The following is a 22,026-nucleotide window of genomic DNA, read 5'->3' as shown; positions in this document are numbered from 1 at the left end:
TAATGCGGACACGTTTGTTACTGAATACTTTCTACAGACTTCTGTCTCTAAGCGACTTTGTGTATGTAATAAGCAACTACAATTATTTGATATGCTTAAATTTTGTTTTAGCTCAGCTGTTGTGTAGCTGCTAGCTCCTTGTAGCCTACAGCAGGAGTGTCCAAATTTCAACCAATAGCTATGTTTTTAACAGACAACCGAAATAATTGAAAATGTGGTATTTGCGTATCGGTTCAATCAGCGGCAGCTACGTCCTGTTTTATCATTTGACCTAATTTTTTGGTTTCGTAGGCAGGACAGAGGGAACAATGTGGGTCATTAGTTGTCCATCTTATACCATTCTAATTGTTGTAAGGATAGTTCACATGCGCGGCCATACCTTGAGTCCCACCATATATAAGAGTCAAAAGGCTCCTATTATGAGTCGTCTAATTGGTGATCATACACTTTGGCGGTTTGGGTGGCAGGACACACGGACGCACCTCAGTCAGCAAGTGCTAGGACAGTTGGAGCAGTCCCCGTCCTCCATTCGTTCCTGGGAGGCGTCCCCGTAGTTGTCAGCTGATGTCGTGCTGTCAGGCAACATCAGGAAGTTCCTTCTGTGCGGTATTGAATTGTCAGGGCACAGTTCGTAAGCAGGTCATTACAAGGTGTGTGCAGCTTGACCACAAAGGAATGCTTCAAAGATTGTGTTGAACATTGTCCGTTGACACTTATGTCCAGCAGGGGTCTGTTTGTATCCTGCTGTTCGTCCTGCTGTCACACCTGTATTTTTTGTGAGCATGTTCTGGCTACAACTTTGGAGCTTGTCTTGTTCAGAGAAGTTGGCAGTCCCCCGGCTGCACATCCTTTCCACCCTTGCTTAACCTAGCACAACCGTGGCTACCACCCAAGTCCGTCTGTGTGGTTTTACGTTTTGTTGAGGTTTTTTCCTCCAGAATTTGGAACTCAAAACATGTACACCCATCGTTTTCATATCCTCTCGGTTAGTTCAATTTTGCATATCACGTTTTAAAATTACATTCTTAACTATCCCATTAATTGCTAATCAATAACCTTAATTCAAAGATGATACATACTACTTCATGTGTATTTAAGTACCCTTTTAATTCACTTAAAGATTATGTATAAGTTAATTTAAACTATCATTTGTCTTTCAGTAGGCGCGAGCAAGCTGTCATGCTTGCACTCTAACCTCCCGCTGTGCGTGATACTCTCCAAAACAAAGGAATGTTTTTATTCACGTTTCTCCTTATCTTTCAGCTAAATCTTTTAATCTTTTAACTTTTAACGTCCGCACTGTGTTTATTTTTATTGTCTGCATTTTAATTTTGCTTTTATTTTCTTTCATTTCACTTTGTTGCATGAAAAACGCCACACAAACAAAGCTTCCCCGCCTTGCCTTGCCTGTCTCCGACTGGTTATCCAACTTAGTCATAACAAACACACAAGGCCATGCTCTAAGCGCCATGCCTAATCACACTTCTCCTCATTTTTTTTATTTTTTAACTATACATATCGGCTCTTATTCTAATTATTAATGTAGGCTGTTATTTGTAATTATTATTCAACACTATTCACAGCAAACAGTTGTAAAGTTATAGTTATTCGCATTATACTCTCAAAATCTATAGCTAACTGAAAGCTGTTGAGATTTGGTTTGCCTCCTTCATCTCAGTGGCCTAGTGGCTAGAGTGTCTGCCCCGAGATCGGCAGGTCGCAAGCCCAAAACCCCGGCCGAGTCACACCAAACACTACAAAAAATTTTGGGAGCCAAATCACCAAAAACAATTCCCGGGCGTATGGTATGGTGTACTGCAATGTCTAAACAAAACTATAAATTACTCCAAACTAAAATGTCAGACTGCACTTTAAAGTTACTTTTATTAAATTAATTTCCAAACTAACCACCACCACAGCAGACATCTTCCTCAATCCTATCCTAATACTCCCATAAATTAGAAAGGTTTTTCACAACAGTGGTTAAGTAGTTATTTTAAGTAATAGATCTCAATATGTAGAAATTAATAAGACTAAATTTGCCCTAGTGTGTGAATGTTGTCTGTCTATCTATCTGTGTTGGCCCTATGATGAGGTGGCGACCTGTCCAGGGTGCAAAGTCAAATTGTAAAACAAAAATTAAAGTTGACTTGCTGTCTGTTTACTTAAGTTCTCATATTTTGGTCTGTCTTCCTTCTGATTAGAATTTGTTTAACGCTTCTCTACGTTTTGTTTTGACAATGGCGCTGAGTGGCTCTTATCTGTACCTCTTCAGACTCTATGTTTCACAGATGCCCTTAGATGTATTACAATATAAATTTAACTTTTATTTTATTGTGTGTTTATTCCTAAAAAAATTAAAATGTCAATGTATGGTCAATTTATCTTTATCAAATTTAAATTCAATATTATTAATTTATTTGTTGTATAAGTATTAATTCAAAGTTACAATGTGTCCTAATCTATGATGTTTGTGCGTGTGTGTTTGTCTCAACTTCCACACAGAAACTGGATGGATCAGATAAGCAACAAGGCTGTACCAAAAAAAAAGTATACTAGACATATAAATGAATGATGAATTAAACAATGTTTCAATGTCCCACAATCCGTATTTATTTATTGATATTTAAACGTGTAATTTTCCATATATCTATTATTTTACTGGACTTAGCAAGCACCTACTACTAGCACACTCTACAGACCGAGAATAACTGTTCAACCACACTTAGTAATGCCAAGCTAGATGCTAACTTAGCCTTACTATGCCTCAGTAAGCAAACTTTTGCTAACCTAGCCCAATGCTATGCTAACACAATGCTAAACTAGCTCAATGCTATCCTAGCTCAATGCTATCCTAACATTGTCACACCTCTTCGGCCCACGCCTCGTACAGCTGACACTCACACAGCCTCGCCACACGCTCTTATCTCAAAATGTCTTCCAGCTGAGACTCCTTTTTTTTTTTTCTTTTTTTTTTTTTTTTCTTTATATGCGTCACACAGTCACTCACACAGAGAATTTACCAGCACAGTTAAAAGTAAATGCAATAGACAACTATTTTTCTCATCCAGAAGCACAGCTGTATCATATCAGAACCTTAATAATAAGAACAACATTTATCATTCACTCTTAGATGGACAAATAGTCAAGTTTAAGGAGGGTATTCTGGACTTCCCTGCTTAGGCTGCTGCCCCCGCGATCCAACCTCCGAGAGCGGGATAAGATAATTAAATGGATAGATCATACACTCATATGTTTTCTGTACATAAATTTTGTCTACTTTCTCACACGCACACACATTTTAGACAATTTCCAAACTTTTACAGATAGCGGGGCTGTGAGAAAAAGCGTGAAGGGAGGTTGCGAGAGGGGAGGAGGAAAAGGAAGGGGGGAATTAAACCAGATAAGAAGCCAGGTGCTACACAAAAGTTATTAAATTATGCAGATATATATATATACATTTAAAAAACACAAATTTTTATCCCACAACCCACACCCCCCCTGGTCCGGACCAATATAAACAACTAATGCACTCGTGCTTTTGTGGAATCGGCCGTCTCATATCACAAAAACCAGGTTCCATCATTGCTCATAAAACGGCGATTAACCCGTTTCATTGGAGCAGCACCTGCGTTATCAAACTGACCAACACGGATCACTGGCCTCTAAGGCGCCATAGGACCACCAGGAATCACCCAGCAACCTACAGACATCGTGTCTGGTCAGTCCCATACAGTTTCACCAAGTTTCACCAAAGCTCTACCATATCGAGCCCGAGACGGCACCTGTCTATTCTGCAGCCATTAAACAGATTCGTGACAACTTGGCTCAGTTGATCTCCTTTATCGGAGTCACTGAATGGTCACCTAATATGAGGCTTTTTTACACGCTGAGTCACAAGGACTAGGGACCGCTGCAGTTTCCACATAGACAGGTGTCTCGCACTTTCACAGACGTATCAATTTTATATGGGCCAAATGTTACACCAGTTAGCAACCCTTGCCTTAAATTTATGTATGTCCAACTCTGGCTAATTCTGATGCACTTGCAGAAAGAAGCATCCTCTGCCAACAACGACAGAGGATGAAGAGGTTAAAAGAAATTTTTCGTCTCACATCGTCTGTGCTTCTACACTCCAAACCACCAAAATTCTAATAGCAATCCCCTTATGTTAAAAACAAGAAATCACAAGTTTTCAACAAACACACAGACAAATGATCACATGTAAAACAACTCAATCCAACCATAATTTACCCCATTCCAGGTTGTTTTTGGAGAACCTGACTAAACCTATCTTTTATCAAAAATAGATTCAGCAATTAGTCTTATCGATCGGGCTCTCTCCAGGCAGAAAATGTTTACACTTTAAGCAAAACGCTTACCTTGTTATGCGCGCGTGCAGCACACTGTCTGCCTGACTGAGAGAGCGAGAGCGGCTGTCGACCTGTAGCTTCTAAACCATCCTGTTCGTGACGCCAATTTGTATAGTGGATTGTCCGAAGCTTAAACAGGCAACAAAAGTAGTTTAGTACAACACATTTATTTACCCATTATCAGAAGTGCAGGTTGAATTGAGTTGGCCGTGCAGACAGACCACATGTCACTCCGGAGACAACAAGACACACACAAGCCAAAATCACTCTCGAGTTCCGGTCTTCTGCCATTTTTTATATGTCTTTTGTGCGTCATCGTTCCTTATCGAGTGCGTCAATGTCTTTGATCTTTTCCCTATCTGTTCCATAACAACTCGAATCCTTTAGACAGTCAACACATTCTGTAGACAGGTTGGCACGACTTAACATTCACTTTTGTCCCACTGGCACAGAATAGGAAAGAAATCAAATGAGCGTACATTCCCATTAGACATGCAGTATAGGTCAAAGGTCAGAAATTCTACTACAAATCGGACAAGTATTAATTGGACAAATTAACTTGAGGATATTCCTGATTGCACATTTGACTCGTGGACATATGCGGAAATGAATAACAGTGTACAATAAGTTATTTCATTATCAATCAACATTATCAAACTTTATTAAAACTAAATGTATTCGTTAAATTCAGTTTTTTTTAGTTCTCTGTGTAAGTGAACTAAATTAAAATGACATTTATGTGAACTTAATTATTTTTTAGTTTCATTCATTGTTTTTACGTCAGCGCTCAAGTAAGAGGAAATGACGTAAGAGGAAATGACCCCGGAAGTAAATGGGGGGGGGGTTTTTGTAGGGGGAAGAAATTTGGCGTGACAGCTCCTGGCATATTAATATTATTTAAACCCATTCGCCAGCCAAACACAAAAGTAACAAGTAACGACGCAAATTGGAAATGAATGAGATAGGCTTCAGCGACCCCGATAGGGACAAGCGGTAGGAAATGGATGGATGGATGGTTATTATGATTATTTATTTGTTTCAGACTTACAATTGCAGTATTAGCGTCATTTTTTATTTTGCAGATATGTCAATGTAAAAGTCGTCCTGAACAGAAATAGTCCTAAGAAAAAAAGATTAAGTTGACTAAAATAAACAGTCCTAAGCCAATAGAGCTGATTCTTATTTTATGTATAAATAAAGGCAAACCAATGGTTTTGTTTGGAAAGCCTGTACAATGTCTATATTTGTAGCATTTTTTGGAATTTGATTGTTATATAACATAAGTAGTTTGCATTTACCTTACTAGCATACGTTGGCAATTGAGTACTTCAAAACATATACAAGTAGAGATACACATGACTTGCTTACGTAGTGGTGCCATTGGTTCAAGGCAATGCAAGTATATTAAAAATAAACCATAACATAATTTAGAAAAATAATTTCATTATACCTTGTTATTTCTCAACGGATTTCCTGATAATGTTCACAGTTTATAAGATACACATTTAATTATTACAAAAAAACCTCAAATGCGCTGTTTCGGTCACGTGATCAATGCTTTTGCTTTGACATGACGTGAACCGGAAGTATTTCTGTAACGCGTGCACGTAACTTACTGGAGGGAAGCAGCGTGCAGAAAGAAAGGAAATATTAAATCATTTTCTTTTGTTGCCACAACACCGCTGATAAAATGTGTCAGGTGACTGAAGAATATCATCAGGACTTGGTGCCGGAGCTGCCGAGGTAATATTATTGCCTATTTTTGTATTATTTAGTTAACATGCTCTAGGAGATACAACATATGATTATGGTTAAGATTTGTTTGTTTCGATAAGTTACATGAAGGAACCTCATGTAGTTCCATTAATTGGAATCGATAAGTTCCATAACTTCGAATGACTGTGGAAAAAGGTCCATGTGTGAAAGTGGTAGTAATCATTTTATTTGTTCAGCTCCCATACTCATGTTTACACCCTTTAGAATAAATACATTCAAGGTTAACTGGGTCGCTCACAATATTTCCCCCCTCCAGAACTTTGGTAGCTTGCTATCTTAGAAGACCATGAATTGATTAACGTAGACCCCGACTTAAACAAATTGAAAAACTTATTCGGGTGTTACCATTTAGTGGTCAATTGTACGGAATATGTACTGAACTGTGCAATCTACTAATAAACGTCTCAATCAAATCAATCAATCAAAACCCTTATTTTGGTAGCGCAGATCAGATGTCGCAGTGCTGTTATTGTGTGAGCCAGATGTTATTGGTCATGTTAGCGATATAGGTCTTGAAATTTACAAACCCCGTTTCCATATGAGTTGGGAAATTGTGTTAGATGTAAATATAAACGGAATACAATGATTTGCAAATCATTTTCAACCAATATTCAGTTGAATATGCTACAAAGACAACTTATTTGATGTTCAAACTGATAAACTTTTTTTTTTTTGCAAATTATCATTAACTTTAGAATTTGATGCCAGCAACACGTGACAAAGAAGTTGGGAACGGTGGCAATAAATACTGATAAAGTTGAGGAATGCTGCACGTAAGCAGCTAAGCCCGTGACCTTCAATCCCTCAGGCTGTACTGCATCAACAAGCGACATCAGTGTCTAAAGGATATCACCACATAGGCTCAGGAACACTTCAGAAACCCACTGTCAGTAACTACAGTTGGTCGCTACATCTGTAAGTGCAAGTTAAAACTCTCCTATGCAAGGCGAAAACCGTTTATCAACAACACCCAGAAACGCCGTCGGCTTCGCTGGGCCTGAGCTCATCTAAGATGGACTGATACAAAGTGGAAAAGTGTTCTGTGGTCTGACGAGTCCACATTTCAAATTGTTTTTGGAAACTGTGGACGTCGTGTCCTCCGGACCAAAGAGGAAAAGAACCATCGGATTGTTATAGGCGCAAAGTTGAAAAGCCAGCATCTGTGATGGTATGGGGGTGTATTAGTGCCCAAGACATGGGTAACTTACACATCTGTGAAGGCGCCATTAATGCTAAAAGGTACATACAGGTTTTGGAGCAACATATGTTGCCATCCAAGCAACGTTACCATGGACGCCCCTGCTTATTTCAGCAAGACAATGCCAAGCCACGTGTTACATAGTAAAAGAGTGCGGGTACTAGACTGGCCTGCCTGTAGTCCAGACCTGTCTCCCATTGAAAATGTGTGGCGCATTATGAAGCCTAAAATACCACAACGGAGACGCCCGGACTGTTGAACAACTTAAGCTGTACATCAAGCAAGAATGGGAAAGAATTCCACCTGAGAAGCTTAAAAAATGTGTCTCCTCATTTCCCAAACGTTTACTGAGTGTTGTTAAAAGGAAAGGCCATGTAACACAGTGGTGAACATGCCCTTTCCCAACTACTTTGGCACATGTTGCAGCCATGAAATTCTAAGTTAATTATTATTTGCAAAAAAAAAAAAAGTTTATGAGTTTGAACATCAAATATATTGTCTTTGTAGTGCATTCAATTGAATATGAGTTGAAAAGGATTAGCAAATCATTGTATTCCGTTTATATTTACATCTAACACAACTTCCCAACTCATATGGAAACAGGATTTGTATTTTATGTCTGATATAACCAGTGTTGGGTTAGTTACTGAAAACCAGTAAATAGTTACAGTTACTAGTTACTTTATTTCAAAAGTAACTCAGTTACTTACACCAAAAAGTAATGCGTTACTGTGAAAAGTAACTATTTACTTATTTTTTTCTTTTTCTTTTTTTTAAAACTCCCATTAATGCCCTTTTAGCCTTCATTTCAGTACTTTTATTGCACTGGAGAATAATACAATCTGTTGATCAACGCTAGGATTTTTCAAAATGTCCAAATCAGAATCCGTATCAGAAACACTTTAATAATCCCCGGGGGTAAATATTGTCTACTATCATTCTCCAAACTGAGATCAGCTCTTTTCAAACAGAAAAAAATGTATCCATAATATGATATAAAATCATTATGTGGAAAAAAAAAACGCTAATTGGAGGAGAATATCCGTATTATCAATCAATCAATCAGAGTTGACTTATATAGCCCTAAATCACGAGTGTCTCAAAGGGCTGCACAAGCCACAACGACACCCTTTACTCAGATCCCACATCAGGGCAAGAAAAAACTCAACAATAAGAAACCTTGGAGGGGACCACACCCCCCTCCTCCCCTATAGCCCGCAGACTTTTTTTGGGCTCTACTAGGTGCTATCATCTCTATTTACTAGCGACATCAGACTGTTCGTACTGTCAAACAGTACGCTTCAGCATATCTTTCTGTGGTGTGATGACAAACAGTAGCGCACTCGTAACTATATAGCCAATACAGGGTTTCCCCGAGATTGCCAAGATACCTGGGTCGGTGGGGGCGTGGTCAATATGATGTCATCACATTATTTGCTACGATCCATATATACATCACCAAATTTCGTATTGTCTTCTGTTGTGGCAAAGAGTCCTGCTCATAATAGTCCACATCCCATGTCTAACAAAAAGACTAACACACGCAACAACAAGGTCCACGAAATACACCTCATAAACAACACACACAGTCAGATAAACCGTTAGAGTCAACCAATTGTTGCAAACAAGTAGAGGTGGGAATCTTTGGCCACCTCACGATTGGATTCCATTTACGATTCAGGAGCTACGATTCGATTAATAATCGATTATTGATGAATCTTTAGTTTATGTATATCGATGCAGTTTTACATTTATTTTCGTTTCACCAAATTACCATTAATCACTTGCAACTTTTAAAAACAGTGCATTTGTAAAAAGAAGTTCCCATCAGGTTTATTAATTCATGGAAATGTGGGCAAAACTGAAACATAAGTGCCCTGTAATAAAGGAGCTGGTCGTATCTCTTGGTGAGGTGGCTCGCTGCAGTCAGCCAAATATTGGAACTGTCTGCGTTATTTATTTACAGTAAATAAATCAATTATCGATTATTGACGTTTACTAATCGATTCTATAATCGTCTATATCCGAATTGCGATGCATCTAAAAATCGATTATTTCCCCCACCTCTACAAACAAGCCACATGTATCCACAACTGGTCCCCCTCCAGCAATCAGCCCACACACTCTTAAAGGGACAGTACACATTAGAAAACAATGACATTTTTCAGACAAGCATCTAAAATACACAAATCAATTACTGAATAAATGGTTGGGATAATACTTAAAATAATTCGGCGTGGCGAAGTTGGTAGAGTGGCTGTGCCAGCAATCGGAGTGTTGCTGGTTACTGGGGTTCAATCCCCACCTTCTACAGTCCTAGTCACGTCCGTTGTGTCCTTGGGCAAGACACTTCACCCTTTGCCTCTGATGGCTGCTGGTTAGCGCCTTGCATGGCAGCTCCCGCCATCAGTGTGTGAATGTGTGCGTGAATGGGTAAATGTGGAAATACAGTCAAAGCGCGTTGAGTACCTTGAAGGTAGAAAAGCGCTATACAAGTATAACCCATTTATCATTTATTTATTATAATGACTATAATTATTTAAAACCTAATGTTCCCTGAATTCAGTAATAAACAATACATTTCCTAAACTAAAAATGGCGCCTACAATATCGTTTTGCTCTATTTTCAATTGTTGCTGCTTATTGTATGATGTACTTTTGTTGAATTTTTGTCTAGATATTTCTCCTATCCTTTTATTTGCTCCTTTTGTATCAAAAACGACTAGCAACAAATCTAGCATCTGTTTCTGGTGTTATTGTAGACCGCACTTGTGTTTAGAGACTCTTTAATTCTGTCGCTCCATGTACGCGACGAAAAGGGAGCTGCAGAGAGCCTGACGTTCCACTTGCTTCGCACTTCTGGAAGCCTGCCTCTCCTTAAAAGCCACCACTGTCATCTTAAATTTTGAGGCTTGCTGTCCGTGGGTATATCTTGGATGTTTTAAAGTACAGCAACATCGCGGACATGCTGCCTCTGATCCAGACAACCACGTGTGTGTGGCTTACGTCATCACAACATTCGGTTTCTGCAGCACTGTTAAGCTGAAGAGTTATTTTTTGGGTGGCCAAATTTTCGGTGCATCACGAGTCAATAGTTACCAAATAATAAACTATATATATACATTAATACTGTAACTACCTGCTGGTGTTAAAGTTGATGTTAGTGTGGTATGATGTTCATTTTTCTCATAGCCTGTGAGCACACCGTGTCGGCGGCAAAAGAGGTAGGCATAGAGTGTGTGTTGACATGTGTGCACGGGAGGAAATACTTGTTGGAATTGGGCCCGTTGTTAACAAAAGATTGGCAGTAAAAGCTATAAAGAGCGTTGAACTTTGTGTCTTCTCCAGGGTGCTACAATACATAATATTACTTTATTATTAATCACTATTATTTACTGTTAATTAAAATATATTTTATTGCAAATCTGGGTTTTATTTTTGGCAAAAATGTTGTTGCTTTTCTTTTCAGTGCAATAACACTGTAAAGTATTGTGGAAAATACAGTCCAATAAACAAAATGTTGTCCAAGGAGCACAGCTTTTTTTACTCAGTAGGAATATACTACACTGTTTATCATTTCCTAAACATACTTGATGTATTTGCCGGCCTGAGTTGGTCATAACGAGGATGTGACGATACACTCGGCTCACAAAACTATACACAAATAGCCTTTAAGAAAACAACAATGACTTAATATGAGTAAACAAACCATTTTTTATTGAAGTGTGTCACATAAAATACAGGTGCATTTAGATTTTTTTTTATAACTTTACATACATGAGCTGATCATGATCTTTTAAATATTGAGCTGCTTTCGTGTGTTCAATCTTGCGTTTCAATGGAACAATGACAGACACTGTGGCATGTCTTTGCTTACACAACACTGTGGGACTTTTCTGTGCAAACCACACTGTGGGACTGCAGTTCCATATGTATGTCCAAGCAAAAGCAGCCTAAACTGTCAGTCATGACGCGACAGAAAAGCACAAGATTGCTTCCCCCAGTGGCAATACACCCAGAAAAAAAACAATACATTATTCATTGATGCACTTGACAGCTGCAATAGCAGAGATGCAAAAGGACCCTGCGAAGCTTGTTTTAAAAAGACATTTAACTATATCTCCTTATTGTAAGTTTTAGATTGTTTGTTTAATTGTACTGTTTATTTGTGGAAACAAGTTCAACAGTTAAAAGTTCATGCTTACAAAGTTATAAAAGGCCGAAAACAAAATCTCATCTCATTCTTGTGACCCCAATATCATGTATCGTTTCATTTTGTGAGATAATTGTATTGTCACATCCCGAGTAATAACACATTTTAAGCTTTGTATACAACACTGAGCATTTTGGTCTCAACTATTTTCAATGAAGTGGTTGTCATGCTTTTCTTCAACATAAAGTAGTGCTTTAAAATGTCAATTGCTTTGTTCTCTTGTTAGCGTGTCAAAGAAATGTGTCAAATGCAAGGAGGTGCTTGCTGTGGTGGTCATCAGAGCAGGAGACAAATACTGCAGGTAAGACATGCATTACTTGTCTATTCACAGTAGTTAATTAAAACTGATGAATCCCTAACATGTCGGAAACCTTTTTCACCTAAGTACACAATACCATAGAAATAACTTGAATACCACCTAGTAGAGTTGCGCAGTATAATTGATATAAGATATAAGTTAAAGTGCCAATGATTGTCACACACACACCAGGTGTGGCAAAATTATTCTCTGCATTTGACCCATCACCCTTGTTCACCCCCTGGGAGGTGTATAAAGGATATGCATGTTGATGACAACTGTGTACCACAAATTTTGACGACAAGCAAACAAATGCATCTTCAACGCAATGTAGCATCCTCGCTCGCGAGCAAGCAGCTTCTGTCCCTTCAGTAATCCTCGCCTCCATGGCGGCAAATAAACTGTTTCTTACAAGTATCATTATCATTTGAGCGGGGGTGTCCAATTGATGTTTTTTATGGCCCCAAAAAACAATCAAAGGCTTAATGTAATAAAAAAGCTAAAATCACAATACTTAAAAGGAACATTTGTGTTTAAATATATACATAACACTTATTTAGTCCTTTTTATTAGATTTAATAACAGATTATATGACGTCAGGTTTACGCGCCTTTCTAACACTGTTTACGAGAGGTGGGAATCTTTGGGCATCTCACGATACGATTACGATTCGATTCAAAATCGATTATTGATGCATCTTTTAACTGTGTGTATTGATGCAGTTTTACAATTCTTTTTGTTTCACTAAATAAGCAATTATCACTTGCAACTTTTAAAAAACAGTGTATTTGTGATTAGAAACTAATTTTATTCCCATTACATTTATTAGATTAATAGAAATGTGTGCAAAACTGGAACATAAGTGCCCCTATAATAAAGGAGCTGGTCGGATTGCTCTGTGGGATGACTCGCTGCAGTCAGCCTAATTTTAGAACTGCCCGCGTTACCTTATTATGTACAATAAATAAATTGATTATCGATTATTGAAGTGTACTGATTGATTTTGTAATCGTCCATGTCCGAATTGCGATGCATCTAAAAATCGATTATTTCCCCCACCTCTACTGTTGACCTAACATAACATATAATCGTGATTTCAAGATTGATAAAAAAAAAAGTATTTGTATTATGCCCATAATCATGTAGCCCTATTTGAAAGCCTAAAATGATCATTTAATTGACAAAGTAAAACGCCAACTGACTACCCACTCATGTGCGCACTTTTACATGCTATCAAAGCTTTGTGAAGAATTGTCTTACTTTCGTATGGATTTTCATCAGGGACTGTTTCGACCAGTACTTCCGTCACAAATTCAGGGCTATGCTGGGAAAAAACAGGATCATTTTCCCTGGAGAAAAGGTTTGCTGAGTTTGTGTTCTAAAACCTTCAGTTTTGTTTTGTTACATTCGTTTCAGAAAGCTCACATACCTGCTCTTTTGTCCTGCGTTTAGGTGCTGCTTGCAGTATCTGGAGGTCCTTCTTCCAGTTCAATGCTCCACCAAGTCCAAGAGGTCAGTCTGCCCATCTCTCTTTTGTGAACGTTTTAAAATATCCGAAATCAGCATGAATAATGATAATACTAAGAACTAGGGTCGTGCAGATACACTCAGACGATACATGGTATTGGGTTCATGAGATGAGATAAGATTTTAACATAAACGTAGCTTTTGGACTATAAGCCGCTATTTTTTTCCCGCGCTTTGAACCCAGCAGTTGTGTACAATGATACAGTTAATTTATGTTTTTTTCTCGGTTAACAAGCTTCGTATGCCGCCAATAAATTTAGCCCTGTCACATCAGACCAATGAAAGTGCTGAAGTGGTCACAATGGCCCAATAAATCACATTAAATCGAATACGCACACACAATCATTCAGTCAGCCATTTAGCACGTTAGGCTCTCACCCTCATCGGGGAGAAGACACAACGAAATCGAAGACGATCGGCCCGGGCATTGAAAAAGGAAACAGCCACAGTACTAACAAGCCCGGAAAGGCCGGCCCACCGCAAAGGACGAACACTGTGCTCAAAGACCTCTCCGGTAGGCTACCATGGCAGTATTACTGTACCAAAATGATCTGCAAACGTGTATCTCAATCTGTGCGCGTTTAATCCAATTTGCGTGTGTGTGTACTAATTTGTGTGTCTGTATATCAACCTGAGTGTGTATTCAGATTCGCGTACGTGTGTTCTAGAGCCGCATACATATTTTCTGTTGTCCGTCTGTCCCTAATCAGAAAAAACCTCGATAGGCTGTCCACTTACACATGACTTTTGCGACACTTCTGCCATGTAAGATTTGAGCAAGCGCATCCAGATTCGTGGGTCTGTAATACTGTAATTGTCTGTCTGTAACTCCCCCTTGCCTTTCCTTATACTCACCACTAGTCGGCGCCTTGCAGCCACTAATCATGTTATTTTGCCTGAAGTCAGAGCGTGACAGTCACACAATGTGACCCTTTCTCACACAACAAGCCACACTTGAGATTTCTACTGCTTATTTTCCCCATTGACTACTCTATTTTTTTCATAATAATAAACTGGTTTTCGCAGCTTGCTGTAGTTTGAGTAACTCTGATTGATTGTTTGAAATAACCAATTCCAGACATAGCCATCAATCCACTGTGACTACATTTACCCAACCACGGAAAACACTGCAACTTAAACCAATCAAAAACAACGTAAGGCGGGTCTTGGCGTCTCTCTTTCATGCACCTCAGCTGTACGTTGTCTCCGGTATAAATTGTGTGGTGTCTACATGTAGGCACACCATAGATACACGCACGCAGATTGTATAACACACACGCACTTCTGAATGCGCACACGTATTACACGTTCATGAATCTGGATGCGCTTGCTCAAATCTTACACGGCAGAAGTGTTGCAAAAGTCACGTGTAAAAAAAAAAAGACAGCCAATAGAGGTTTCCTACTCACACAAGTTGTATTTCACGCTCACGAATCATCAGTAAAATGTGGCATAATGACTTAGTAAACCATCTTGCAAGAAGCATAAACAAGAGAAATCTACAGAATAGAACTCGTCAATTGCCATTTGAAGTTCCTTGGAGTAGGATTCTGATTCGGCTGTGTGTATGGCAACCTCAGTCATAGAGAGTGGGAGGAGACTACAGAATTTTGACTGTGATTGCAGTACCATTTCTGGCCACATTCTTACATGTGTAACCTTTAAAAAAGAAATATTGTCACACTTTAGTCTTGCATAATCTTGTGACACAAGATCTCATCACAGCTCATAACATTTTTGTAGTCTAGTGCAGTGGTCCCCAACCTTTTTGTAGCTGGGGACCGGTCAACGCTTGACAATTTGTCCCACGGACTGCAGACTGTATTGATCTATATTGATATATAATGTATATATTGTGTTTTTTATGTTGATTTAATAAAAAATAAAAAATAATTATTATTTTTTATTTGTTTTAAATTTCTTGCGCGGCCCGGTACCGATCTGCGGCCCGGTGGTTGGGGACCACTGGTCTAGTGAACACTTTTTAGTTATCATTCTATGTCACATGAGCAGTCCATCAGAATACCGTAATTTCCGGACTATAAGCCGCACCTGACTATAAGCCGCACCAGCTAAATTTAGGGGAAAATACAGATTGCTCCATATATAAGCCGCACCCGACTATAAGCCGCAGGGTTTTGATGTGTAATTACCGTAGTATATAGGGGTTCCTGCTACCACGGAGGGGATTGTCGGGACAGAGATGACTGTTTGGGAACGCAAAGCGTCCCATTTATTAACAATAAATCTTTCAATCATTCAATCAAACTTTCACATCTTTGACATGGCGAACAGCATTCGTGCAGAGTACAAATAATACAACGGTGCAAAGTAATTCAAAGTGCTCGCCTGTACGTTATCAAAATAACCAGCCTACCGGTAATGAAAAGTCAGTCTTTAATCATTGTGTCATCGTCTTCCTCCTGCGTACTAAAACCACCGAAATCCTCTTCGTCGGTGTCGGAGAAGAACAGGCCGTAAATAAGCCGCACCGTTATATAAGCCGCAGGGACCAGAACGAGGGGAAAAAGTAGCGGCTTATAGTCCGGAAATTACGGTATATGAAAATAAGCTAATGTACAGGGAGTGCAAACAGCAGTGACATCTAAAAAAAGATTACTAATTGAATAGAGATTTGCTACAAAATGAAGAGGGCCGCCGTTTCAAGAGCCCAAAGGTTCAGGGGACAGACATCGAAATGTGGATGTTTCGTCAGAAAGTGCCTCCGCAGGTTGTATTTCTTTGAGACTGCGTTTACTTAATTGCAAAGTAAACACATCGGCTTTCACACTCCACCATCAATAAATTTATTATTCTGCCCTCGCTAATCGTTTTCACCGTGTGCAGCTAGTTAAAAGCATGAAGAAACAGAAGCTCCAGAAGTTTTGAGGATTGCTGTTCCTTCTTTTGAGTTATTTTCCTACCTCGGTTTTATTTTTCTTTACACTTCTTTCTTCACTTAGATTTGTAAGACTAAAAATATAAACATAGAATAAACATTACAAAAGTACAACGTCCATGGTGTATTTTACATAGTGTCCATTGTGTATTTTAGATGAATAAAATAGAATGTTAAGTGTTAATATAGTCACACAATAAACTAAAAATATTTACACAATATCTACTTACAAATGTTTGACCAAGTTTCGTGATGAAGCTTTTACGCTGGGATTTCTACCATTATTGCTGCTTGTCTGGATCAACGTGTTTGCCGCTCAAAAGGTCTGCCAGAAAACAATGACTCGAGCACTTGCTCAGGACAGAACATTCATACTTTGTTGTCCAGTCATTGATAAAAGTCCTAGTTTTGCAATTTATTATGATTTTTTTTTGTCAGGATTGAATGAGTATTCTACTCAACCCATTGCTGCTTCATTGTGACACATATGCCTCGCTGTTGCCCCCTGCGGGGTGGTGGGAGTACAGCATACATGATCAACCCTAATTTAAATGGTTTCATCAAGTCTATTGGTGTGATGTTCGGTGGGCCAAATGAAAAGCTTTGGCGGGCCACCAGACCTGGTGTAGACAAACAACCGTTCACAGTCACATTTAATTTTGAGTCTTCAATTAACCTAACATGTATATATTTGGAATGTGGGAGGAAGCCGGACTACTCAAAGAAAACCCACGCACAAATGTGGAGAACGTTGCAACATGTAAACTTCACACAGCGATGTCTAAACAGAGACTCAAACCCAGATTGCCCCGATCTGCTGACTGTGTGGGGACCACTTGGCTACCGTACGGCCGTGCAGACTGATGCCAACTTCTGTAAATGTCCCAAGACAACTTAAAATCAGGCTTAGCAGTGTGTATGGCCTCCACGTCTATATACTGTATGCACTCAACAACAGAGCTATTTAACTGTTAGGCCAGGGGCCAGAGAATTGCACCAGATTGAGTTTGGTTTCAGTTCAGTTCAACACTTGTGAAGGACTTCCACATTTTCGCAGCAAATTATATAAAATAAAATCACTGAAATGCTCCTGTCGTATCGAGGAACTTGAACCACCACAGTGGCAGATCCTTGCAGTGATATTTTAACCCCCTATATGCCAGTGTTCACTGCAGTGGACACTCATATTTTACATACATTTTTATTTTACACAAGAGTGCTATTTTCTTTTTTGAAATGTGTAACTCTGTCAAAAGAAACTGACTAATAACAAATGTTAACTACCAAGGACATGTAGCTCTCAAATTATAATTGAAGGGAAAAAGCCGGCCCCCAATCCTTAGGTTTCTGGAACTGTGACCCCTAGAACAATTTAGTTGAATAGCCCTGCCTACATCATCTGGGCATCTTGATTAAATGACTGCTAAAATGAAGCTCTTCTGCGTCATTTTCTCGTATATCTGAATTAGAGTATCAGTTACAACCTGGATGGTCTGTGGTGACGTAGTTGGCCAGTTCTCGGGCCTTACAGAACCAGAGTTGCGTGGATTTCCCACCAAAAATAGATGTACGTTTAAATCCAGAAAACGGCGTATGCAAGCAAAGATTTGGATGTCTTCAAGTGTTCGCACGCACAAATCCAAGCACATTTCTTTGTTACATCGCAATCAACTTGAAATTGGGTGCAGGAGGTTGCCTGGCACACCCAGACTACCCAGGCCATGCCTCCTTCCTTATAAGCAAGCAAATCATATTGAAAGTAGTCATGTGACTGAGAACTGCACGCTCTGTCCAATCAGTCCAATCACAAGTCAGTAGGAGGTGCTTCTTTCTCGTGCTTGAAGCGAACGACAGCGGGTTGAAATACTGAAATGCTGTGTGCTTCGAAAACCGCAGACAGGCTGAAATAAAACAAGAAATGGTTGGGTATCAAGAGTAAAACAAGATAGTTCCTGCAACTACCTAGGTGGGTGTCCTTACTCCTTCACAAATGATACTGTGTAACTTACAACAAAATGTTTTCATACAATAGCCTGCCACACCTGGAGATTAGTTTCATGTGAAAATTATGTAATGTGGTTTAATGCAATCTTGTAATTTTAAACATGCCAGTGCTATCAAAAAGGATACGAAAGACTTTGACTGTCGTTTGTTTATTAAATTTATTATAACAAAACAGGAGAGCTTCTTGCGGTAGTAGCCGTTCATAAAACAGTCGGCCCCGGCCCTCCACCATCACCCAGTCTGGGGTTCCGCCACAGCGGCTGCTGTCCGCTCCATTAGCCGGGCTGGCGCTGGAGTCACAAAACACATTGTGACAGCAATAGGTGGCAAAATGATTGCCTCCATACTGTACATTAATAAACGTCCTCACAAATATTAATATGAATATGAAGCATTAAATGCATTGGGAGGCAGGGTAGGTTGTTAATCGTTCATATGTCTTTGATGTGCACATCAATCAACCTGAGGATTAAAAGTTGGTAAATTTTTGATGTGAACTGTTACCCAGCATCACCTCTGTGTGTCGCTAAAGTATCCACATCATATAGAAATGTACGGACGGCAGCTATGATCATCGCACATTTCCACGTCAACGTGAGTCTTAATACATCTCATCTTTGCTCTGAAAAAAGGCGTACGACAGGTTATTGTGCGTATGCAAGCTTGTTACAGGAGGGTCCTGGTGTTCTCTGCCAAATGCTTGAGGCCACTACAATGTTGCGGGCTATAAACACATTTGTCCCAATACCAATACGTTGGTACCAGTACCAAAATGTATTTAAATATTAGATACTTTTTGATACTTTTCTAAATAAAGGGGACCACAATAAATGTAATTATTGGCTTTATTTTAACAAAAAATCTTACAGTACATTAAACATACATTTCTTATTGCAATTGAAGAACAATTTTGGCCTTAAATAGAATATTAAACACACTAGACCAGTGGTTCTCAAATGGGGGTACACGTACCCCTGGGGGTACTTGAAGGTATGCCAAGGGGTACGTGAGATTTTTAAAAAAAATATCTGTCAAAAAGAACTGTGAAAAGAAATGCAACAATGCAATATTCAGTGTTGACAGCTAGATTTTTTGTGGACATGTTCCATAAATATTGATGTTAAAGATTTCTTTTTTTTGTGAAGAAATGTTTAGAATTAAGTTCATGAATCCAGATGGATCTCTATTACAATCCCCAAAGAGGGCACTTTAAGTTGATGATTACTTCTATGTGTATACATCTTTGTTTATAATTGAATCACTTGTTTATTTTTCAACAAGTTTTTAGTTATTTTTATATCTTTTTTTCCAAATAGTTCAAGAAAGACCCCTACAAATGAGCATTATTTTGCACTGTTGTACAATTTAATAAATCAGAAACTGATGACATAGTGCTGTATTTTACTTCTTTATCTCTTTTTTTTCAACCAAAAATGCTTTGCTCTGATTAGGGGGTACTTGAATTAAAAAAATGTTCACAGGGGGTACATCATTGAAAAAAGGTTGAGAACCACTGCACTAGACAACTTGTCTTTTTTTAGTAAGTAAGCAAACAAAGGCTCTGTCACGCCAAATTTCTTCCCTCTACAAAAACCTTCCCTCCCCCATTTACTTCCGGGGCTGCGTCCAATAAAATCACAAAGTTGCCGGGGGTCCTTAACCTGCACGCGACTGTCCTGTTTCGCGCCTGTACAAAAAAAACCCAATAATCGATTTCTTCAGATTCCAGCAGCTGTCAAAGACAAAGTATCCTTCCAGCGACGGGCAGTCAAAGCCGAAGTGCTATTGATCGCTGTCAATGACGTAAGAGGAAACATGACCACGGAAGTAAATGGGGGAGGGAAGGTTTTTGTAGTGGGAAGAAATGTGGCGTGACAGCTCCTTATTTGACTGCTGACGTGTGCAGTAACATATTGTGTCATTCCTCATTTTATTATTTTGTCAAAATTATGAGGGACAAGCGGTAGGAAATGGATTATGAATCTTGTTGTTCATTTACTGTTAATATCTGGTTATTTTCTGTTTTAACATGTTCCATCTACACTTCTTTTAAAGTGTAATAAACACTTAATCTTCTGTGGTTTGGATGCTTTACATAAGTTTTGGATGATGCCACAAATGTGGGTATCGATCCGATACCAAGTAGTTACAGGATCATACATTGGTCATATTCAAAGTCCTCAGGTGTCCATAGACGTATATTTTGAGTTATTAAACATACATTTTTTAAAGGAAAAAAGACTTTGTGATGATAAAAATATCGATGTAATCATAGTAGTATCGACTAGATACGCTCTTGTACTTGGTATCATTACAGTGGATGTCAGGTGTAGATCCACCAATGGCATTTGTTTACATTGAGGAACACCAGCTTGTTAGCGGTGAGCTATTGTATCTTCCTACGATGTGTAGTGAAGCATGTTTAGCTATTCCTTGTCTTGCAGGGATGATACTTGCAAGAAACGTACTTTGTCGCAGCGGAGGCGAGGATTAGTGATTTAGAAGTAACTAAAACACTGCCAACCGCGGATGGACGTTAACCGCTAGGTAGCTAGCCGTGTTTTAAAGCACCTCTTGCTGAGCGGTGTTTCACCTTTATCGTTAGTTTTTTAGCCAAAATGCGTCCATTCTTCCGTTTCTGTATGTACACAGTCTGCTTTTAAGTACTCTGTGCGTTTGCGTTGCCAAACATGCTCCTCTGTTAGGGGAACAAAAAAGGGAACCGGTATTTTTTAGAGGAAGTATAGTACCGTTTATGATTCATTAGAACTGCGGTACTTAATTAGTATCAGTATGCCGTAGAACTCTAGTTCAAACTTATGTCTGTCAGCAGACTTGGTAAGAAAGTAATAAAAACTACAATATGGGTGGTGGGAAGAAGACACTGTCAAAGTAGATGCACATAAATAAAGCCCACAAAACGGCGCATCCTGAATAGACGGTCAGAAAGCGGCTTTAAGGATGGTCTGTAAAATATAATCTATGCCAAATTTTGACCAAAGAACCACCATTACAAGTTATGTAAACCACAAGGAAATATTTTATTTTTACAAAAAATATCATATTACCCCTTTTAAACAAACAGTATGTAAATAAGGCTTTCATTTCCAATGGAAACTTAATATAAAAATAAATTATAAGTGATAAAATAACATTTAACAAAGAGCTAACTGATAATGATTATGGCATTGCAACGTGCAATCGTAAAGTGCAAACAAATGTATTTATATGACACACACTACAAGAAACACAATATACTTCTCACAGTTTTTATAGGACATGTCTTTGGTCAAATAAAATGTTGCCTCTTGGGAGCGGGATCATTTTCAGTTTTTTGGAAACTGAGCTTGGCGTTGAGGCAAGCGTGTTCCAGGGTTTAAATATGTGCTTGTTTGCACTCTGTGGGTCAGTCTTCAGGAAGGTAGGGCACTGACCAATGTGATAGCGTTATTTTCCCCAATATTTTCAGGATCTACCAGTAAAGTTTAGAATGGACAAGTTGTTGACCAGCTGCTAAGCTGCTCCCCCTCAAAATATGCTGTATTTTCACCCTCTTCTCCCATCTTACATCTCACTCTCTCACTCACTCACATGAGTCCACGGTTTTTCATTCACCTGGTTGTTGGCTGTTGGTTGTGATAGTGCTTGATTCGATATGAAGCAGAGCCTGCTTTTTAAACGTTAATTTTGCCGACAATAACCCTCACTTAATTATAGCAGCCAATATCGTGATCATGA

The 22,026-nt window shown here is 38.9% G+C and overlaps 1 protein-coding gene across 2 annotated transcripts in view; it reads left to right on the top strand.

Annotated features, from left to right (window-relative positions):
• Nucleotides 1–5,927: 5,927 nt before the first annotated feature.
• ctu2 (cytosolic thiouridylase subunit 2 homolog (S. pombe)) overlaps nt 5,928–22,026 on the top strand; it is a 52,910-nt gene continuing 36,811 nt past the window's right edge. For both annotated transcript variants that reach the window (XM_062057738.1, XM_062057737.1), the window contains exons 1-4: nt 5,928–6,116; nt 11,787–11,861; nt 13,140–13,218; nt 13,311–13,370. In XM_062057738.1, the coding sequence (XP_061913722.1) occupies nt 6,064–6,116; nt 11,787–11,861; nt 13,140–13,218; nt 13,311–13,370 (267 nt within the window). In that variant the 5' untranslated portion in view covers nt 5,928–6,063. The remainder of the gene's footprint in view (nt 6,117–11,786; nt 11,862–13,139; nt 13,219–13,310; nt 13,371–22,026) is intronic.

This window comes from Entelurus aequoreus, linkage group LG09 (assembly GCF_033978785.1).
Source record: "Entelurus aequoreus isolate RoL-2023_Sb linkage group LG09, RoL_Eaeq_v1.1, whole genome shotgun sequence".
Taxonomy (NCBI): domain Eukaryota; kingdom Metazoa; phylum Chordata; class Actinopteri; order Syngnathiformes; family Syngnathidae; genus Entelurus; species Entelurus aequoreus.
Note: the sequence above shows the minus strand (reverse complement) of the source record. Positions and strands in the feature narration are given on the sequence as shown.